The following is a 19,946-nucleotide window of genomic DNA, read 5'->3' as shown; positions in this document are numbered from 1 at the left end:
GTGAATGAACTTAGATTATAATATATAGGATTAGGCTTGGGATTAGGATTGCAAAAGTTTTATTCACCAAAATTTATAAATAATTACTCACAATTATGCATTCTAATTGTATTTTAGGATAAAAATGTCCAATCATTGTTTTTATATAAAATTGGTATGAGTCTGTATTGTCCTTTTCTAAACCTATTAAGACTTATCATATAAATATTAAGAAGTAAAGATTTTCATTTTTCCAAAGGGTAAAAACGTCAATCCAACTATTCTTTTTCATGTCCTTTAATGATATTATTCTTTGAAATCATCTTGAGTGTTCTTTGAACTCCAGAAGGGTCAAACTTTTTCAATTATTTTATTTGATCTTCATGGTGAATTCTATCTTCAGTTTCTTTAGAAAAAGCTTGTCTGATGTTTACTTTTACGTTAGTCTAAATGATGGAAGACATGGTTAGAGATTAACTGTAAATTCAGGAAGACGCAAACAGTGTTCTAGGATATTATATATACCATCAAATGACTATTACCCAAGAAGGCTTTGCAAACACTAAGCCATCAGAAAACATGGCTGTAGAGCAAAGGATCTTACCAATGATGCATGATTGAACTTAAGTGGACAATGTATAGAGGTATGTCCAACAGTCTTGCGTAACTAACAAAGCACTTGAGGCTCATTCAAAAACGAATAACGGGGTTTTTTACTTGATGTTGATTCTGAAGAAACAGAAGAAGTATCACCATGATCAGAAGCATTACGAGACCTAGAGTTCCAAGATCATCCACCAAACATTGCATGAAGCTTGGGAAAAGCTTAATTAGATCCTTTTTAACTCTATCTAGTAGCATTCGTCTCCCATAACTGATCCAAGAATAAAACTCAAAAGAATAAAAATAAATAAATAAATTAGTTTAATAAGATATCAAATAGTTTCCAATGATTTTTTCTTCCTGACTATTTCGAGTGCTAGTACCAGGAATTTGGAGAACAGAGACCCAAACCTCGATGAAAAGAAGTTGAAACACCTGAATTATGTGAGTTTACGTTTGCACCTCACTTACTAAATCCATTTTAAGAGTCGACATGTCCTCATGTTCAAGAACTCAGACCAACATCAATACATTCTCTTTCTTTTCCCATCAACTGCTGCCACCAATTTGCTATTTTTTTGGGACTCCGAGCCATATCTTTGTAAGGACATGGATCTACAAGATATGGTCAAAATAAATTTGCCACGGTATTTGAGAAACAAATGCCTTATGTGCTCTACTTTATGATGATTGATAGAAGACTCGGAGGGTGAGAGGAAGGAAGATTAATTTGAGGATAAAATGGTAAATTAAGGGTTTAGGATAAATTCATAAATCGATTAAATTACTAGGTATTATGATCTTTCTACACCAAGGATAATTTGGTGGTTAAAAAATTAATTTGAATTTAAAGGATTTAAGTATCAACTGTCACAAACACTAAAAAGTTATGGAGAGGAGTTTCATAACATTTCAAATTTTGAGGGAAATGCGCATTATAGTTATGTGATTTTTTTTCTTGCTCTTTTGTAATTGCTAATGACCGGAACGACCACAGTGGCCAAATCCAATCAAGAGAGTCTACGGCTTAGTTCACCGAACAAACCATGTAAGTCGATTCGACCAATCGGGTTTGAGGTTCAAGCTAGTAGTTACCTATGGCACTTCAAATACCAGAATAAGGGGAGTAGACTCTATGGTAAGGTAAAATATTCTATCCTAAACGGTTTCTCCTTAGACTCCTGATCAAATTCTATCAACTTGACTATATAAATCCCACAAGGGAATGTAAGTTTTTTGGTGAGATCAATTATTTTCGGTTCTTAAAAGTAATTGAGTTTATATCTTCTCGGTAACTGATTTGATTTGCTCGTCAGATGGCGTCGACCTGATTAATTACTGGGTCTTAAAACTAGGATCGAGCACCTTATTGCAGGAACCAAACTTAGAAGGTCGAACAGGATTTCGTATCATCAGAAGAATTTCGTATCATCAAAAATGATCTTGGAAGAGCCTCTCATACTCCAAGCAACACAATAGAAATTCTACCAATATCATTGATTAATATTTTGGAACTACAACTTTTTCATATAATTCTTTGTTTTTTTTCCCTGGTAGAAAATGTTTCCTATATATTTCATAATTTATCCTTGTGGAATACTATTGGGGTTCTGGACTATATAATTTTGGCTGACTCGGGAGGTTCAACCATTGGATTCAACAACCTTGTTACTGTGGTGACTCAAGTTTTTAGACGATGTCTAGATGCAAATGGCCCCAGCTGTAGAGAGAATTCATGAGGGCTTCAAAACAGAAAAACAGCAAAAATGAATCAGTAACAAGGAGACTAAAGAACGAAGATGAATCAAGTAACAAGCCAATTAGGTTCACATTAGGAGAGATTAAAGCTGCAAGATTGGAGAGGGTGACGGTGGGTTTTGTGCGGTTTTCTGAGAAAAGACTAGCTGGGTAGCCATCAAGGTTGCTAATAGGTGGCAGCAGTATCGACAAAGCAGAGAAGAATTTTTCAAAGAGATTACCATTTTATCGTCAACAATGGCAGCTTTGTGTCCGTTTACTAAAAGTCAACTTATCCTCTAGGATATTTCCAATTGCTGTGGACATGGCAACGCGTCTTCCACTCGATTCTTTCGCTTTGGAAAGTTCATGCGAAAATCAAATAATGGTTTCTACAAAACACAACTTTGTAGCCGTGAGCAAACAAAGTTTCTTGAGGAAACGGAGACTTCTTTCTATCAATTTCTCTCTCTCTCTGCAACAGCTAGAAATGGAAGCAGTACGAGACTACACTTCCACTACAATCACGTTTGGATGTTCTAATCCTGATGTCTTCCTCAACTTCAGGGGTGAAGATACCCGTAATAACTTCGTCGGACTCCTTCACTTGGTTATGAAAATCAAAGGAATTGATGTGTTTCTTGATAGTGAAAAGTTATGGATTGGAGAAGCTATTGGACCGGCCTGTCTTAGAGCAATCGATCAGTCCAAAATCTCAATCCCTGTTTTCTCTCAAAGATATGCGGAGAGCAAATGGTGTCTGCTGGAGCTTGCTAAGATTCATAAATGTCGCGAATCCAATGGTCAACTGGTGTTGCCCATATTCTTCGATGTTGAACCCTCGCATGTTCGGAATCAGACTGGGAGTTTTGAAGAAGCATTTAGGGATCACGAGAGGAATTTTGAGCCTCAAATAGTAGATAGTTGGAGGAAAGCTTTGAAAGCAATTGGAAATTTGAAAGGAGAAGTTGTTGACAAGAACAAGTAAGTCTCAATCTCATAAAACTCAAACCTATTGTAAGTATCTTCAGCAAATTTTCACACTGTTTGTTGTTTGATCATAAAGATTCAATTTTCCCTCTCTCTCAAAGCCAATTTAGAGCTGGAATGAAGTAATTTAGGTTATCTTGAAGCTCTTTTATCACTCCGATGAGATTCATGCCTAACCTGTAGATCCCCACTTCATGTATAATAATGCATATCTCCAAATTCTTTAAGTTCTATATATTTTGCTATTCTAGCAGTTCCATATTTTTGGTTTTTTTATTTTTTTTATTTTCTACATTAAATTGTTACAGGAATCAAGCAGAGATTGTTGAATTAGTTGTTAAAAGGGTTTCAGATGTGCTAGTTAGTACCACGTACTTGGCTGAATGTAAATGCCCAATTGGTGTGAGTTCTCGTGTACAGGATTTCTTATCTTTATTAAGTATTGGTTCTCAAGATGTTCAGTTCATAGGAATCTGTGGCCTTTGTGGCATAGGCAAGACAACCATTGCTAAGGCTATCTATAATCGCATCCATTCACATTTCAATAGGCAAAGTTTTATTTCAGACGTCAACAGACAAGCAATGGAATGCAATGGCCTTGCTTATTTGCAGAAGCGTCTTCTTAAAGACTTGTTCAAAACAGATTTCGACATTGTTGATCTTCATAGAGGGAAAACAATGATAGAACAAAGACTTCGTAAAGAAAATGTTCTTCTTGTTCTTGATGGTGTTGACAGTAAAGAACAGCTAGATGCTTTAGCTGGTGAGGCGAATTGGTTTGGTCAAGGAAGTCGGATTATAATAACTACCAGAGAAGAACACATCTTGAATGTGGCCAAAGTCAATAAAGACAAAATCTGTTTGCTTAAAGAGCTCAACCACGAGGAATCTCTTCAGTTGTTTAGTTTGCATGCCTTCTCGACGATTGTACCTCCTGAAGAGTATATGCAACTTTCGCATGATGTGGTAAGTTATTCAAGAGGGCTGCCTTCAACTCTAGAGGTGTTGGGATGTTATTTATCGGATATCAGCAACAAAGAAGAGTGGAAAATTACACTGCAAAAATTGAAAGCTGGAAAAGCTTCGATCTACAGGCTTGCATCTTTACGCAGACGACGAGAAAACATAAGGATAAGCCATATGGAAGAGAACTCCCTTGGTCGTCAACCTCTATTTCGGAGAACCATTGGATTTAACAACCCTGTTACTGTGGTTACTGAAGTTTTTACACGATGTCTAGATCCAAATGGCTCCACAACTAGAGAGAGAGTTTGTGAGGGTTTCACAACAGAACACCAGCAAACTGAATCAGTAACAAGTAGAGCAAAGAATGAAGATGGATCATACAACAAGCCAATTAGGTTCACGTTAGAAGAGATTAAAGCTGCAACAAAGAATTTCGATGCATCACTCAAAATCGGAAAGGGTGGGTTTGGTACAGTTTACAAGGGTTTTCTGGAACAAGCTAGTCGGTGGGTTGCCATCAAGATTACCGAGTCTCGAGAAAGCAGGGAAGAGCTTTTAAACGAGATCACTATTCTATCGAAGTTCAGGCATAGGCATTTGGTTTCACTGATTGGGTTCTGTGAGGAAGAGAATGACTTGATTTTGGTGTATGAGTATATGGTAAAGGGAAATCTTCACGAGTATCTCTATGGCGGTAGTCTCAAACCATTGTCTTGGAAGCAAAGGTTAGAGATTTGCATAGGTGCTGCACAAGGGCTTCACTACCTTCACAAGGGCTCATACTGGATGAAAGTAATCCATAGGGATGTTAAGACAGTTAACATATTATTGGATGACAAATTTATGGCTAAGATAGCAGATTTTGGAATCTCAGTAATATCCCAAAAAAGTACCCATGGGGTGTGTACTGATGATTTGAAAGGAACCCCTGGATATATTGATCCAGAATATGTTCAAACTGGGACACTCACCGAAAAGTCTGATGTTTACTCTTTCGGCATAGTATTGCTTGAAGTTTACCCCTACATTGTCGGGGATGAATGGCTTGAAGGGAAGTACTCTCCTAAATCAATGGAGTTATTTGAGGAGATTGTAATGAAATGCATTTGCAAGGAGGGTATGCATCGACCCACAATGAAGAAAGTGTTGTCGGATTTGAAGCTTGCCTTGCATAATCATGAAGCTTGGCTGAAATGTAAATTGAAAAGTGATGAAGAGAAAATGACAGCTAGAGAAGTCGCAAGACAGCCGTGAGAATTACTTTGAGGATGGTATGTTGATGAAAATAATTAACTATTGCTTAAGTTTGGTGAATTGAATCTCAACCATTACCATGCATTGATTAATTTTATGTTAATCAATCGCTGTTTTTCTCTCATGTCTATCTTTATTTCCTACAGCACGTAAAATTCTCTCTTCAGTGATCGTCTCCCTCATTTGTTCAAAAATCAGTTTGAACCTTAGAAGAGGAGCGGATGGAATTGGTGAAGTGAATATCTAAAGACATTAATGTGGATCCTTATGAAACCATTGAGCTTCTGAGCAATAGAATTTTTTATAAGTTTGATTTCAATTAAACATCAACTGCAGATACCACTTGCAGAAAAAAAAATCCTTCTATGCATGTATGTTCAACTGATCGAGAATCAAGACTAATCAAATCATAGTGCCTAAGAGAAAAAGTTGCATATATTGTTCCTGGATTTCTTGTTTCTATAGTATATATTGATCTTGGAACTGTAAGATTGGTTACTTTTATATTTGTTCTGTATTTTTCTCGCAAACTGAGTTTTGGCTTATGATTCTTATTTGCTCCCCTCCCTATCTGACAGAAACATTTATGAGTGAAAAACTTGAGAAACTCACATGTTTACCCTGTGCAGCACCCTGTTAAACTAAGTCATAAATCAATCTCACACCAAACTTGTTGAATCGTGCCTTTCAACAGAAAGGCTTTCAGAGACGCAGAACCAGAGCATGGATCAGTTCAATTATATTTTCCACTTGATGCTTGGTGAACTTAGGCCTTAGCCCTGGTTGAAGTAGATCAAATGGGTCTTGGAGAAGAATGAAAGTGATTCTGGCCTAAATAGGCTCCAAAGTATGTTTGTTTGTTTGTGTTGTGTGTGTGGGTGTGTTTTTTTTTTTTTTTTTTTTTTTTTTTTTTGATGTTTTTGGTTAAGTCAATTGAACCAGGTTCACTGATGTGCTCAAGTTGCTGTTTTCATTAATAGGTCAACTTAAATTAGCATTGAGGTTCTTTTGAGAGCGTGTCTTGAAGTTGCATGAAGATTGGTTAACATTAAGGTAAATCCAATCCAATGGAGTCGGTTGCTGCTGTCATTTTATTTAAGAATCGTAAAGTTACATGGTTTGTGTTACAAAAATGGTGGAATATTTTGGGATACTTACATGAAAGTGAATGGAAGATCTCTCACTTCATCATGCTAACCCGGTAGCTAATTGTTGATGAAGGCAATGGCAAATCCCAGGACAATCAGCAAGCTCAGAAATGGCCAACATTTAGGGCCTGTTTGGTTATTTGAGTCTGAAGATTTCAAAAATTTAGAACTTTCAAATCTATAGATTTCAAATCTATGGAGTCATGGTTCATAAAATTAACCGTTTGGTTAGCTTTGGATCTTTGGAATGAAATCTATAGATATATCCTAAAAAAATATTTATGGAGTCACGGTTCAAATGTTTAACACTTTTGTTGTAGAAATGAAATCCTTGGATTTCACCTTATACCCAAAAATCTGCAGATTCACGTTTTTAGTGTAAAAAGGTGAATCTCTAGATTTCATGAATCTAGAGATTCACACAACCAAACAGCTATAAATCTCCCATTTGTGAATCCAAAGATTTGAAATCTCTGAATTCATGTAACCAAACAGGCCCTTAGGGATGCCAAGATATATTGTATGTGATTTTTCTCTTGTCCCCAGCCGGAGGGATTGTATATCTTACTTTCCTTTTTGTTTTTTTTACTGTTGGAGCTTTTTCATTTTAGTAATGAAAATGAAGAAGACCCTGTTTTCCTCTCATGCCACTCTTTATTTCCTGCAGCTAGTAAAGTTCTCAAACTGTTATTACTTTGGACAAACATCTTGCTCATTTGTGTGAATATATATCAATTTGAACACTGAAGAGGAGTGATGGGAATTAGTGAAGAAAAGTCCTAGAGACGTCAATGGGGACCTCAGTGTGAATCCTTCAAGTTTCTGAGCAGAAATATTTTACAAGGTTGATTTCAAATTGACTGCAGATACCACTAGCACTGAGAATCAAACTTCTACGTATGTTCTACTGATCGAAAATCATGACTAATCAGATCATAGAGCAAAATTATCACTTGAGTAGCAAAATTAATCTCCAAAGAAGAAGTATTTCAATGTTATTGGATGAAGGGCGTAAGCTTTATTCTCCGGGTGATATTGCTGGCGTTTTTGCCGCCCATATGCAAAAACTTTATCAACCGGTAGAATCCCTGGATCCACACTTTGTAGAATGCCTTTTCCCTAGAATGAGCTCAACCAGCCTTCCAAATTCTTCAATTCCGGATTTGAGAGAAATTAAGGAAGCAGTTTTTTCAATTGGTCCACACAAAGCCCCGGGAGTGGATGGGTTCAATGGGTTCTTCTACCAAAAATCTTGGGATTTCATTCAAGAAGACGTGGTAAAGTATGTTTATGAATTCTTTGCTACAGGAGTTCTTCCCCAGGGGATTAACCATACTTTGTTATGTTTTATTCCAAAAAAGGATGACGCTTGTATGGTGTCGGATTTCGGACCAATAAGCCTCTCGCAATACATCCTATAAAATCATTGCCAAAATTATGGCAAGAAGGCTAAGAGGTATTCTCCCCAGTATTACTTCCCCCTGCCAAGGGGCGTTTGTGGCAAATAGACAAATCATTGATAATATTATGGTGGCTCATGAAATTTTCCACTTTATGCGTAACACACGCAGTCAGCAGGGTGTCATTGCTCTAAAACTCGACATGTCAAAAGCATACGACAGGACTGATAGGAATGTGATCATCAAAATTTTTCAGTTCTTAGGCTTTGACACTTGGTGGTGCAATCTTATCTCGGAATTAATATCTTCACCGACATTCTCGGTAAAGATCAAAGGTTCGCCTTACTCTTGGTTTTCAGGGGCCAAAGGTTTAAGGCAGGGCTGTCCTCTTAGCCCCTATCTCTTCTTATTTGTAATGGAGATTCTATCACGTCTTCTTGACGAGTATAAATCTTTGAAGTTACTAAGTGGAATCAAGATTGCAAGGGGGGCACCAGAAATTACTCATCTGTTTTTTGCCGATGACACCTTTTTGTTTTGTAAAGCAAACACTGAAGAGGTATTGGCTCTCAAAGCGGTCCTTGAACTCTTCTCTGACCTATCCTGGTCGGGAAATCAATTTTGAGAAAAGTGGGGTGTTTTTCAGCCGAAATGTTTCAAGAAGCAATAGAAACACGATCCTCTCAATTCTAAAGGTCCGGGAAATTCAAAAAGAAACAATGTATTTGGGATCGAATTTGACTTCGGGAAGGGCAAAAGCTAAGACCCTACAGACGGTGGTGGATCGGATGTCTAGGAAAATGGCAATTTGGAAGACATCGAATCTATCGTTTGCAGGAAGGGGAGTGCTAATACAAGCTTCAATCCAGTCAATGGCGCTCTATCAGATGCAATGTTTGAGATTTCCAAAAATGTTGTGCAAAAAGATTGATGCGATATGCCAAAGGTTTTGGAATGGACAACCCCATAAAAGCAAGCGAGATGAATCTCATCTCGTGGGGGCGATTCTGTCAACCAAAAGAAAGGGGAGGAATGGGTTTCAAGAAAATGGAGGATTACAATACGACAATGTTACTCAAGCAAGGATGGCGTTTAATCAACAACCGGAAGCATTGTGGGCTAAGACTTTCAAAGCTAGATACTTTAATAATCAAAGCCTCTTTGATCCATTAGTCACCAGAAAAAAGGGATCATGGGTGTGGAATAGCATTGCAAGCATTATACCTCAGCTAAAGGGAATGGTGGCAAGAAAGATTGGGGATGGACGAACTACTTCATTCTGGTTTGACCCATGGGCTCAATCTCAATCACAAATCATTGCAGAAAATCAGGACTTCGGAAGATGGTCTAGACAAAGCACGGTTGCGGATATGGCGAAGCATTCCAAAGTCGCACTCAAAACAGGGAGATATTATCAGATCCTTTATCTTCATTAATCCTTTATGCACCGTTACTGAATTTGGAAGATTGTTGGTCTTCAATAATCTCTCCACATGGAGAATTTTCTGTTAAACTGGCCTATAAAGAATTAGTTAAACTTATGGTTGGGAACCAAGACCAGCACCATGCACAGTGGTGGAAACAAATGTGGGAACTCCCCATACATCCCAAATTTAAAGTATTCTTCTGGAGGGTATTAAATGCTGGATTACCAGTCAGAGCCAAACTTGCTCAATGGTCAAACATTGGGCCGGATTGCGCCATTTGCGGAAAATCCGATGAAATGATATGGCATATATTTGTTTCCTGTGACTGGGGAAAAAGAATCCATGCGGCTGGACCTTTAGGTTTAAGAACTGAATATTGGCAAAATACATCGCTAATGGATCAATGCATCAAGATGATTTCACAATTGAGCAAGGCCAATAAGCGATGGGTTATGTCAGTATTTATAATTACTTGCTACTTTATATGAAAAGCCAGGAATGAAAAGGTTTTTAATAATACACAACCTAATCCAATGGTTGTATTAAATAATACAAACCAATGGATTAAGAAATTGAACCAACAAAGGAGGGAGGAAAGGGACTTACAAAATATTCCAGAAAACCAAAATAACCTCAATATTCTAGTTGAGCCGGATGATAGATTGTGTCTACAAACATTGAAATTTAATAAGAATATTTTGATCGTGCGTAGGGTCTCTAACCAGCAACTAGGAGCGATAGGGTGGAGCATTGGAATCTGCAGAGACGGGCATCTATTAACCGTCAATTTTGGAAAGCGGGAATCTAGGAGATTATTGGACACAATGCTTTCGTGCTTACAAATAGGCATGCACACTGCAAACGGGAAGAATATAAGGATTGATGAAATCTGGACTAATCATCATCAAATCAAGAAGCTTTTACCAAGACCCTCAACAGAGAAATGGGCCCTAGAGGAACTACCAAGGTTAATGGACCTAGCTCAAGCAACAAAATTGGTGAACTATGTGGACTTCCCTAATCCAATGCTTTATCATTATTTTGAAAAATATGCATCTTTTGCAGCTACTCAGCTGGAGGGTTGTAATAGTATATTAAGAACAATATGTAGGTGCTACCAGCACTAACTTATATTTAATTAAAGTTTTTTCTTCAACAAAAAAAAAAAAATCAGATCATAGAGCCTAAGAGAAAAAGTTGGGAAAACTTTCTTTTGCATATATGGGTCATGGATTTCTTGTTTCTATTGCTTATTTCTTGATCTTGGGAACTGTAAGCTTGATTACTTTCATGTCTCTTATGTATTTTTCTGACAGTCTAATTTTGGCTTATGATCCTTAATTGCATTTTGGTAATGTTTGACAACTCACAGATGGTAATTAAGATGCTGCTGTCCCAGGCCTAATTTCTCTTTTGAGTTTTTGATATATGGAAGATATCCTTAATCACTGTTCTTATTTTATTACTCACAATTTTTTGTTTCTATTCCTAGAGAGCGCAATCACATAGTTCACTCTCTAGCTTGGAAGGCAATTACACCCATATTCCAATATTTGGTGTTGATCAAAACTATGTAAGTATGATTTCCTGAGTTCTTCCTGCTCTTTAAAATGAATTTCAGTTCTTCGTGAAAAAAATGTTTTTACAATATACAATTTTTTGTTTATGATAACTCATGTTTGTAAGTAAACAAAATGGTGAAGTGCAGAGTAAGAGCCCTGTTAGGAAATATTGTTCTTTTGGTGGATCAGCAAGCAAGTTCTGTTTGGATCTTGAATATGCAGCTTATAATTGGGGTTAATATAATTAAAGAATTTTTACCGGAATACAATGAGTAGGGCTTATGGTGTGTTTCTTCCAGCAATTTCTTCTCTCTCCAAAATTTGAAGGCTACTAACCCCAATGTGGCAAAATTGGTTAAAAAAAACAGCACTTCTAAGCATGGAACGAAGTTTCGGAAAAATTCGCCGGTTCGCCAGCCGGCGAACCTAGCGAACCGGCGAAATTTTGTCGAAACTTCAGCGAGAAATTATAATTTTCGTTGGCATTTGTCGTTGGCGGAGATGGCTGCTGGACAATTGAAAATAAAAATAAAATAAAAACAATCACATGTGACCTGACATAGTGACATCACAGTGCTTGGGAGAATGGAAAGGTGGGATAATATAAAAATAAAAACTGAGTGGGAATGTGGGAATTGGGATAATAAATTATAAAAATCAAAACTGCCCACTTTAGGTTTCGTGAACCATGAACCTTCATCTTTGCAGATGCAGTCATGGAGGTGAAGCGATGGAGTGGAGCGGTAGAAGTGTTCGTTGCAGATGGAGGTTTTCAGACGATTAGTTGCTGATGGAGGTAGATCGTTTTTAGGCTTGGTTCGTTGCAGATGGAGTTGGAGCGGTAAAGGCTTGGTTCGTTGTAGAGGTGGTTTTTAGGCTTCTCTTCTTCCCTAAAATTCTCTGTTCCTTCTCCGACGACGACAACACCTGAAATTCAAGGCTATGTGGATGCTAGTTATTGTGATGATCGTGATAAGGGGCGATCTACAATGGGGTATGTTTTCAAGTATGGAAATGGTCCAATAAGTTGGATGTCTAAGCTTCAAGCGACGGTGGCATTATCAACTACCGAAGCGGAATACATGGCGGCAACCGAAGCTTGTAAAGAAGCGGTGTGGCTTCAAGGTTTGATGGGTGAGATTGGCATTGAGTCAAAATGTATGTATTTGTTTTGTGATAATATGAGTGCAATTTACTTGGCCAAGAACCCTGTACATCACAAGAGGACAAAACATATATTGGTACAATATCATTACATTCGAGAAGTCATTGAAGACGGAAGGATCCAATTGTTAAAAGTTGGAACAAATGAGAATGTGGCGGATATGCTTACCAAGGTTGTCCAAGGAGAGAAGTTGAATTGGAGTCTATCTTCTCTTGGTTTCAAGAAACATGATTCGACAAGTAAGTGATTTCCATCAAGGTGGAGATTGTTGGGTTTAGTGATGAAAATCACTTTTATCTTTTGTTTGAATTCAAATTTTGAATTTGGTGGGTCCCACTTAGTGTTTAACATGGGTAGGTGTTTGGTATCATTAAGAGAGCCTTGGGAGAGGTAAATGGAGTGAGAAAAAGTGAGTTTCTAGTGACTTCTAAAGGGGGTTTTGTCCAAAAACGGGATTAGCTTTTTAGGGTCTTCTTCTTCTTGTGGTTTTGCAAGAAAAGGGTTTCTTCTCTCTTCTGTTCTTCTCCATTGCAACTCCATTGAAGCTTGAGCTTGGATTGAAGGTTTTCTTCAAGAGCTTAAGGTGGAAGGGTATTCTAAGGAGCTTTGAGATGTTATGTGACCGGTTGAGGTAACATTGTATCACACTAAAATCTTGTATTATTTTGAAGATTAAAATAGTGAAATTCCTCCCCGTGGATGTAGCTAATCTCGAATATTTCGGATTAGTGAACCACGTAAAATTCTTGTGTGTTGTTTGCATTTTCTTCTTCATTCTTGTGGTGGTTTGTTGTTTATTTGCTTTGTGATTGTCTTTCAATTTATATTGCACAAGATCCTTGGTTTATTTTGTTCATTTGGGTGATTTGTTTAATCATCCGGTTCCGTGGATAAGGTCTTGTCTTCTACAATAACATCGTCGGACTCCTTCACTTGGTTATGAAAATCAAAGGAATCGATGTGTTTCTTGATAGTGAAAAGTTATGGATTGGAGAAGCTATTGGACCAGCTTGTCTTAGAGCAATCAATCAGTCCAAAATCTCAGTCCCTGTTTCTCTCAAAGATACGCGGAGAGCAAATGGTGTTTGCTGGAGCTTGCTCAGATTCATAAATGTTACATATCTAGTGGTCAACTAGTGTTGCCCATATTTTTCGATGTTGAACCCTCACATGTTCATAATCAAACTGGGAGTTTTGCAAAAGCATTTAGGGAACACGATAGGAATTTTGAGCCTCAAATTGTGGAGAGTTGGAGGAAAGCATTGAAAGCAATTGGAAATTTGAAAGGAGAAGTTGTTGACAAGAACAAGTAAGTCTCAATCTCATAAAACTCAAAACTATTTTTAGCTATCTTCAGCAAATTTTCACACTGTTTGTTTGATTGTATGAATTCAAATTTCCCTCTCAAAGTCAATTTAGTGCTGGAATGAAGTAATTAGTTATCTTGAAGCTCTTTTATCACTCCGATGAGATTCATGTAACCTGCAGATCCCCACTTCATGCATAATAATGGATAGCTCCAAATTCTTCATGTTCTATATATTTTTCTATTCTAGCAGTTCCATATTTTTTCTTATTTTGTTCTATTTTTTACATTAAATTGTTACAGGAATCAAGCGGAGATTATTGAATTAGTTGTTAAAAGGGTTTTGGATGTGCTGGTTAGTACCACGTACTTGGTTGAATGTAAATTCCCAATGGGTGTGACTTCTCACGTATATGATTTCTTATCTTTATTAAGTATTGGTTCTCAAGATGTTCAGTTCATAGGAATCTGTGGCCTCTCTGGCATAGGGAAGACAACCATTGCTAAGGCTATCTATAATTGCATCCATTCACGTTTCAATAGGCAAAGTTTTATTTCAGATGTCAACAAACAAGCAATGGAATGCAATGGCCTTGCTTATTTGCAGAAGCGTCTTCTTAGAGACTTGTTCAAAACAGATTTCGACATTGTTGATCTTCATAGAGGGAAAACAATGATAAAACAGAGACTTCGTAAAGAAAATGTTCTTCTTGTTCTTGATGGCGTGCACAATAAAGAACAACTAGATGCTTTAGCTGGTGAGCACAATTGGTTTGGTCAAGGAAGCCGGGTAATAATAACTACCAGAGATGAACACATCTTGAATGTGGCCAAAGTCATTAAAGACAAAATCTGTTTGCTTAAAGAGCTCAACCACGAGCAATCTCTTCAGTTGTTTAGTTTGCATGCCTTCTCGATGCTTGAACCTCCTGAAGAGTATATGCAACTTTCGCATGATGTGGTACGTTATTCAAGGGGGTTGCCTTCAACTCTAGAGGTGTTGGAATGTTATTTATCGGATATTATCAGCAAAGAAGAGTGGAAAATTACACTGCAAAAATTGAAAGCTGGAAAAGCTTCGATCTACAGGCTTGCATCTTTACGCAGACAACGAGAAAACATAAGGATTAGCCGTATGGAAGAGAATTCCCTTGGTCTTCAACCTCTATTTCAAAGAACCATTGGATTTAACAACCCTGTTACAGTGGTTACTCAAGTTCTTACACGATATATAGATCCAAATGGCTTCACAACTACAAATAGAGTTTGTGAGGGTTTAACAATAGAAAACCAGCAAACTAAATCAGTAACAAGTAGAGCAAAGAATGAAGATGAATCATACAACAAGCCAATTAGGTTCACGTTAGAAGAGATTAAAGCTACAACAAAGAATTTTGATGCATCACTCCAGATCGGAAAGGGTGGGTTTGGTACAGTTTACAAGGGTTTTCTGGAACAAGCTAGTCGGTGGGTAGCCATCAAGATTGCCAAATCTCGAGAAAGCAAGGAAGAATTTTCAAAAGAGATCACTATTCTATCTGAGTTCAGGCATAGGCATTTGGTTTCACTATTTGGGTTCTGTGAGGAAGATAATGAATTGATTTTGGTGTATGAGCATATGGAAAAGGGAAATCTTCGCGAGTATCTCTATGACCGTGGTTTTTGGGAGCAAGGTCTACTGCCTCGGAAGCAGAGTCCACTGTTTTGGAAGCAGAGGTTAGAGATTTGCATAGGTGTTGCAGAAGGGCTTCACTGCCTCCACGAGGGCTCAGCCGGGATGAAAGTAATCCATAGGGATGTTAAAACAGATAAAATACTATAGGATGACAAGTTTATGGCTAAGATAGCAGATTTTGGGATCTCAGTAATATCAAATCATGAATCCGGTGAAACCTGGGAATCCGGTAGAACTCGTGATCTGTTGAAGGGAACCCCTGGATATATTGATCCAGATTATGTTGAAACTAAGACACTAACTGTCAAGTCTGATGTTTACTCTTTTGGCGTAGTACTGCTTGAAGTTGTTTGTGGCAAGACACCTTTTGAAAATGTGAACCATGCAATCTTGGACACGTTTAGCTGCTTTCACACATCCAGATTTAATAGAGACACCTGGCAACCTCTCGTTGGGGACCAAAAGCTTATATGGAACTATTCTCCTGAATCACTCAGATTTGCTAGAGTAGTCTTGCAACCTCTCACTGTGGACGAAAAGCTTAGAGGGAAGTATTCTCTTGAATCAATGGAGTTATATATGGAGACTGTACAGAAATGCATTCGCAATCACGGCGAGCATAGACCCACAATGGGGGAAGTGTTGTCGGACTTGAAGCGCGTCTTGAAGTTGCATGATGATTCGTTAAAATTGCAGAAAAAAATTGTTTGTAAAAGAGTCCCCAGATGGCCGTTGGAAGCAGTTGCTGGTACGTCAATGAAATTCACTATTTCTTTTGATCAATTAATTCTCAACCATACATTCAATATTTTTGTTTAATTAATTAACCCCTATTGTTTTCTTATGCTTATGCTAGAGTGACAGATGACTTCCAAACATGCTCAAGAGTTTGCTTAAACTAAAGTGGTACCGGCAACGGAGCAAAGGGTGGATATGCTTTGGATGGAGGGGGAGTTGGTTGCTGCCGCCGCTGTCATTTTATTTTAGAATTGTAAAAGACAACGGTCTCACTGATTTGTCTGTTTGAGACAACGATTCCTTGAGAATGTGAGATGAGGTTTAGGAGGCAGGGTTTGAGTCTTGTAGCCATAATTTTAGTCAGAATCTTGTAATTAACATTATAAAGGCTGATGGGTATGAAGTCCAAGACCTCCTCAGGGTTGTCCCGTTTTGGAATAAAACATAGAAGAGTGTGGTTTGTTCCAAATGGGAGGGTGAGGTGGGAGAAGAAGTTATTGACAAAGGCTTGAAGTTCATTAGAGATTAAGTTCCAGGTTTTTTGGTAAAAAAAAGCATTGAATCCATCAAAACCCGGTGCTTTGTGGGGACTTATAGAGAATAGGACATCTTTAATTTCCTCAAGAGATGGTGGGTTAGAAATGTTGTGTGGGATTAGATTAGGGTCCAGAGGGGGAAAAAAATAGGGGCGGGACCTAGTAAGGGGCTGGGAGGCCATGCCCCCCCCCCCCTGGATTTTTTATTTTTTTTACTATTTGCTTAGTTTTTCATTTTTTTATATTAATTTCCTGCATTTTTTCAGCTTTTTTCTATTCTCACATATGAAATATCGCTATTTCCCCCCCCCCCAAAAAAAAATAATGGGTATAAATGTCATCCCTATTTAAAAAATAAATCATCAATCCCTAATTATTCTCCCCTCTCTTCTCTCTCACATATTTTCTTCCTATTTATTCTCCTTCTATAAACGTGGATTAAGGGAAATTTTTGAAAAAATTTATTATTAAATATTCAAAATGCAATTTCTAATGGAAACCAACTCCTCAATTCCTATTAATTCTCTTCACTCTTCTCTTTCACGTCTTTTCTTCCTATATATTCTCCTTCTATAAACTTGGGTTAAGGGAAATTTTTGAAAAAACTATATTATTAAATATTCAAAATGTCATTTCTAATGGAAATTAACTCCTCAATCCCTATTTATTCTCTCATATCTCCTCTTTTCTTTCTATTTATTCTCTTCGGTTCCTTTCTTTTTATTTATTCTATAAGTGAGGATTAAGGAAAATTTGGGAAAAATGTACAATTAGGTTCTCTTTCTCTTTTTCAATTTATATATTTTTGTTATAAAATAAAGAGAAAATATATTAGATACAAAGAAGAAAGACAAGATTAGTTCAATCAGAAGTAATTCATTCAGTTGAGTGCATTACATATTTATAGTAGAAGGAGCATCTACTCTGATATGGAAATACAATATATGATTCTGACACACAATAAGATATTCTTGATATGGAAAGATAGATTGCCGCCCAAGATAGAAGGTGCATAGAATGGAAATATTGACTGCCAATATTGTGTAATGAGATGGTTGTGATCTTCACCAATATTGCATCCTGAGGTAATTGAGATCTTCAATTGGAAGTACAATCTCTTTGGGGTAATGGACATCCATAATAAATATTATTTATAACACTCCCCCTTGGATGTCCATCAATAGATAATGTACCTCGTTAAAACCTTACTAAGAAAAACCCTGTGGGAAAAAAAAACTTAGTGAAGGAAAAAGAGTATACATATCTAAATAATACGTATTGGTAGCTGCCTCATTAAAAACCTTACCAGGAAAACCCAGTGGGACAAAACCTTGGTTAAGGGAAAAAGAGTGCAGCACGTATTTTACTCCCCCTGATGATAACATCATTACGTATCTTTGAATACGTACATTCCATTATCATATACCAACTTCTCAACATTTGAAGTAGGCAACGCCTCAATAAATAAACCTGTCAAGTTATCACATGAACGAATTCAATGAACATATATTTCACCATTTCATTGAAGATCAAGAGTGAAGAAGAATTTCGGTGAAATATGCTTCGTTCTATCTTCTTTGATGTATCATCCCTTCAATTAAGTTATGCATGCAGCATGATCTTCATATAATATTGTTGAAATTCCTTCTTCTAGTAGAAGACTGCATGCTTCATGAATGTGTTGTATTATTGATCTTAACCAAATATAAAATAGCTAACATTCACTTGAAAATAAATAGCATGTTTGAGATCTAGTTTTATGTAGATCAGATAAATATCAGATAAATATCTTGCATCTGCAAAACTAGTAAGTTGATATCCACATTCATAAAATAATATCATGTCAATAATTTCTCAAATATACTGAAATATATGTTTTATAACATTTCAGTGTCTTCATATTGGAGAAAAGATAAATCTTGCTAATACAGTTATAGAAAATGCTATATCTGGTCTTATACTATTAGCAAAATACATTAATGCCCCAATTGCACTAAGTATGGTACTTTATGACCAAGAAATTTTCCACTATTTTCTTGAGGTCGAAATGAATCTTTCTTTATATTGAGCGATCTCACAACCATTGGGGTATTCAATGGATGTATTTTATCTAGATAAAATCTCTTCAAAATATTCTCTATATAAGTTGATTGATGAACGAATATTTCATTCGTCAAATGCTCAATTTACAAATGAAGACAAAACATTGTCTTTTCAAGATTTTCATTTCAACTTTCTTAAAATAATCTACTGCTTTTGGAAACTCTTCAGGAGTTTCGATGATATTTAAATCATCATCATATATACTTACTAAAATTAGATCCATATCCTTTAATAAAGGCACAATAATAAATTGGATCATTTTTATGCTTTTCATTTAGTAAATATCCACTAAGGAGATTACCATATATGCCTTGATAATCTTTGAAGCCTTATTGAACAAACTTCCTAGGAATTTTTATATGCTTCAGTCATTTTGAATCCTTCAGGGATTTTCATATATATTTCACACTCGCGTGAGCCATATAAATAGGCTGTAATAATATCCATTAGACGCATGTCAAAATTTTCATATACTGCCAGATTAATAAGACATTTGAAGGTGATTGCATCCACCACAAGAGAACATGTTTCCATGTAATCAATGCCAGGCATCTGCGAAAATTCTTGTGCCATAATTCATGATTTATATATCACGATTTCATTCTTTTTCTCATTTCATTTTTTCGCAGAAAACTCAATTGTACCAAACTGGCTTTATACCTTTAGATATTGGACTATAGGTCCAAAAACTTTATTTTTCAAGCGAATTCAATTCTGCTTAAATTGCGTCTCTAGATTTTGACCAATCATTTCTTGATTTATATTCATCAACAAATTTATATTCAAGATCCTCGTCTTGTTGCATTATTTCAACAAAAACATTATATGCAAAAATTGTTGTCGACAACTTTATATTTTCGGTTCCATCTTTTTCCTGCAATGACATAACTAATCGAGATCTCTTCATTATTTTCAGGTACCGAACCTCTTCTGGGGTTTTATAGAAAGTTATGTCTTCAGGATCTTCATAATCAATTGTCTCCATATTATGACCATCTTGATCATTTGCTCCTTTCCTTTTCTAGGATTTTATCCTTGGAACCGATTGATCTTTCACGTTTTAAACGTGGTTTAATTTCATTTGCACTGATAGATTGTTCTGCTGGGACATCAATTCTAATTGGAGCATTTTACACTGGAATATGAGATTTAATAACTCTTAGCAGGTCAGCAAATCTGGCAGTTGATTCATAATATTCATTGCATTATCCTTCGAACTTCAAGTTCACAGTGCTCAGTGCGAGGATCTAATTAGATAATGATAATGCATACAATCAATCTCTTTTTCCAACTATTTATTCTCTCCCCCTCATGTTGGAAAAACTAATTCATTAAATAAATCTCCTATCATTGGCAA

At 36.7% G+C, this 19,946-nt stretch overlaps 1 protein-coding gene and 1 pseudogene across 2 annotated transcripts; both read left to right on the top strand.

Annotated features, from left to right (window-relative positions):
• Positions 1-2,493: 2,493 nt before the first annotated feature.
• On the top strand, positions 2,494-12,020 carry LOC149005993 (uncharacterized). 2 transcript variants are annotated; one of them, XM_089169562.1, is made up of 5 exons: positions 2,494-3,303; positions 3,618-6,376; positions 6,510-6,582; positions 10,997-11,077; positions 11,775-12,020. In XM_089169562.1, exons 1-2 carry the CDS (start codon positions 2,645-2,647, stop codon positions 5,527-5,529), a joined length of 2,571 nt encoding a protein of 856 aa, XP_089025688.1. In that variant the 5' UTR covers positions 2,494-2,644; the 3' UTR covers positions 5,530-6,376; positions 6,510-6,582; positions 10,997-11,077; positions 11,775-12,020. The 2 variants fall into 2 exon arrangements, with proteins under 2 accessions (XP_089025688.1, XP_089025689.1); XM_089169563.1 differs by lacking the exons at positions 10,997-11,077; positions 11,775-12,020 and adding an exon at positions 7,345-7,700.
• On the top strand, positions 11,783-16,031 carry LOC149005992 (uncharacterized; annotated as a pseudogene).
• Positions 16,032-19,946: the final 3,915 nt, after the last annotated feature.

The sequence above is a fragment of the Hakea prostrata genome, chromosome 9 (assembly GCF_041222555.1).
Source record: "Hakea prostrata isolate BN-2017 chromosome 9, UWA_Hpros_2, whole genome shotgun sequence".
Taxonomy (NCBI): domain Eukaryota; kingdom Viridiplantae; phylum Streptophyta; class Magnoliopsida; order Proteales; family Proteaceae; genus Hakea; species Hakea prostrata.
The sequence above is the reverse complement of the archived record's forward strand: the minus strand, read 5'-3'. Positions and strand labels throughout refer to the sequence as shown.

Excerpts from the sequence above, each read along its gene's own strand:
- LOC149005993 (XM_089169562.1), top strand. The coding sequence starts at position 2,645 with ATGGCAACGCGTCTTCCACTCGATTCTTTCGCTTTGGAAAGTTCATGC. Across the intron at positions 3,304-3,617 it reads GAAGTTGTTGACAAGAACAA|GAATCAAGCAGAGATTGTTG; the intron begins GTAAGTCTCAAT and ends AAATTGTTACAG.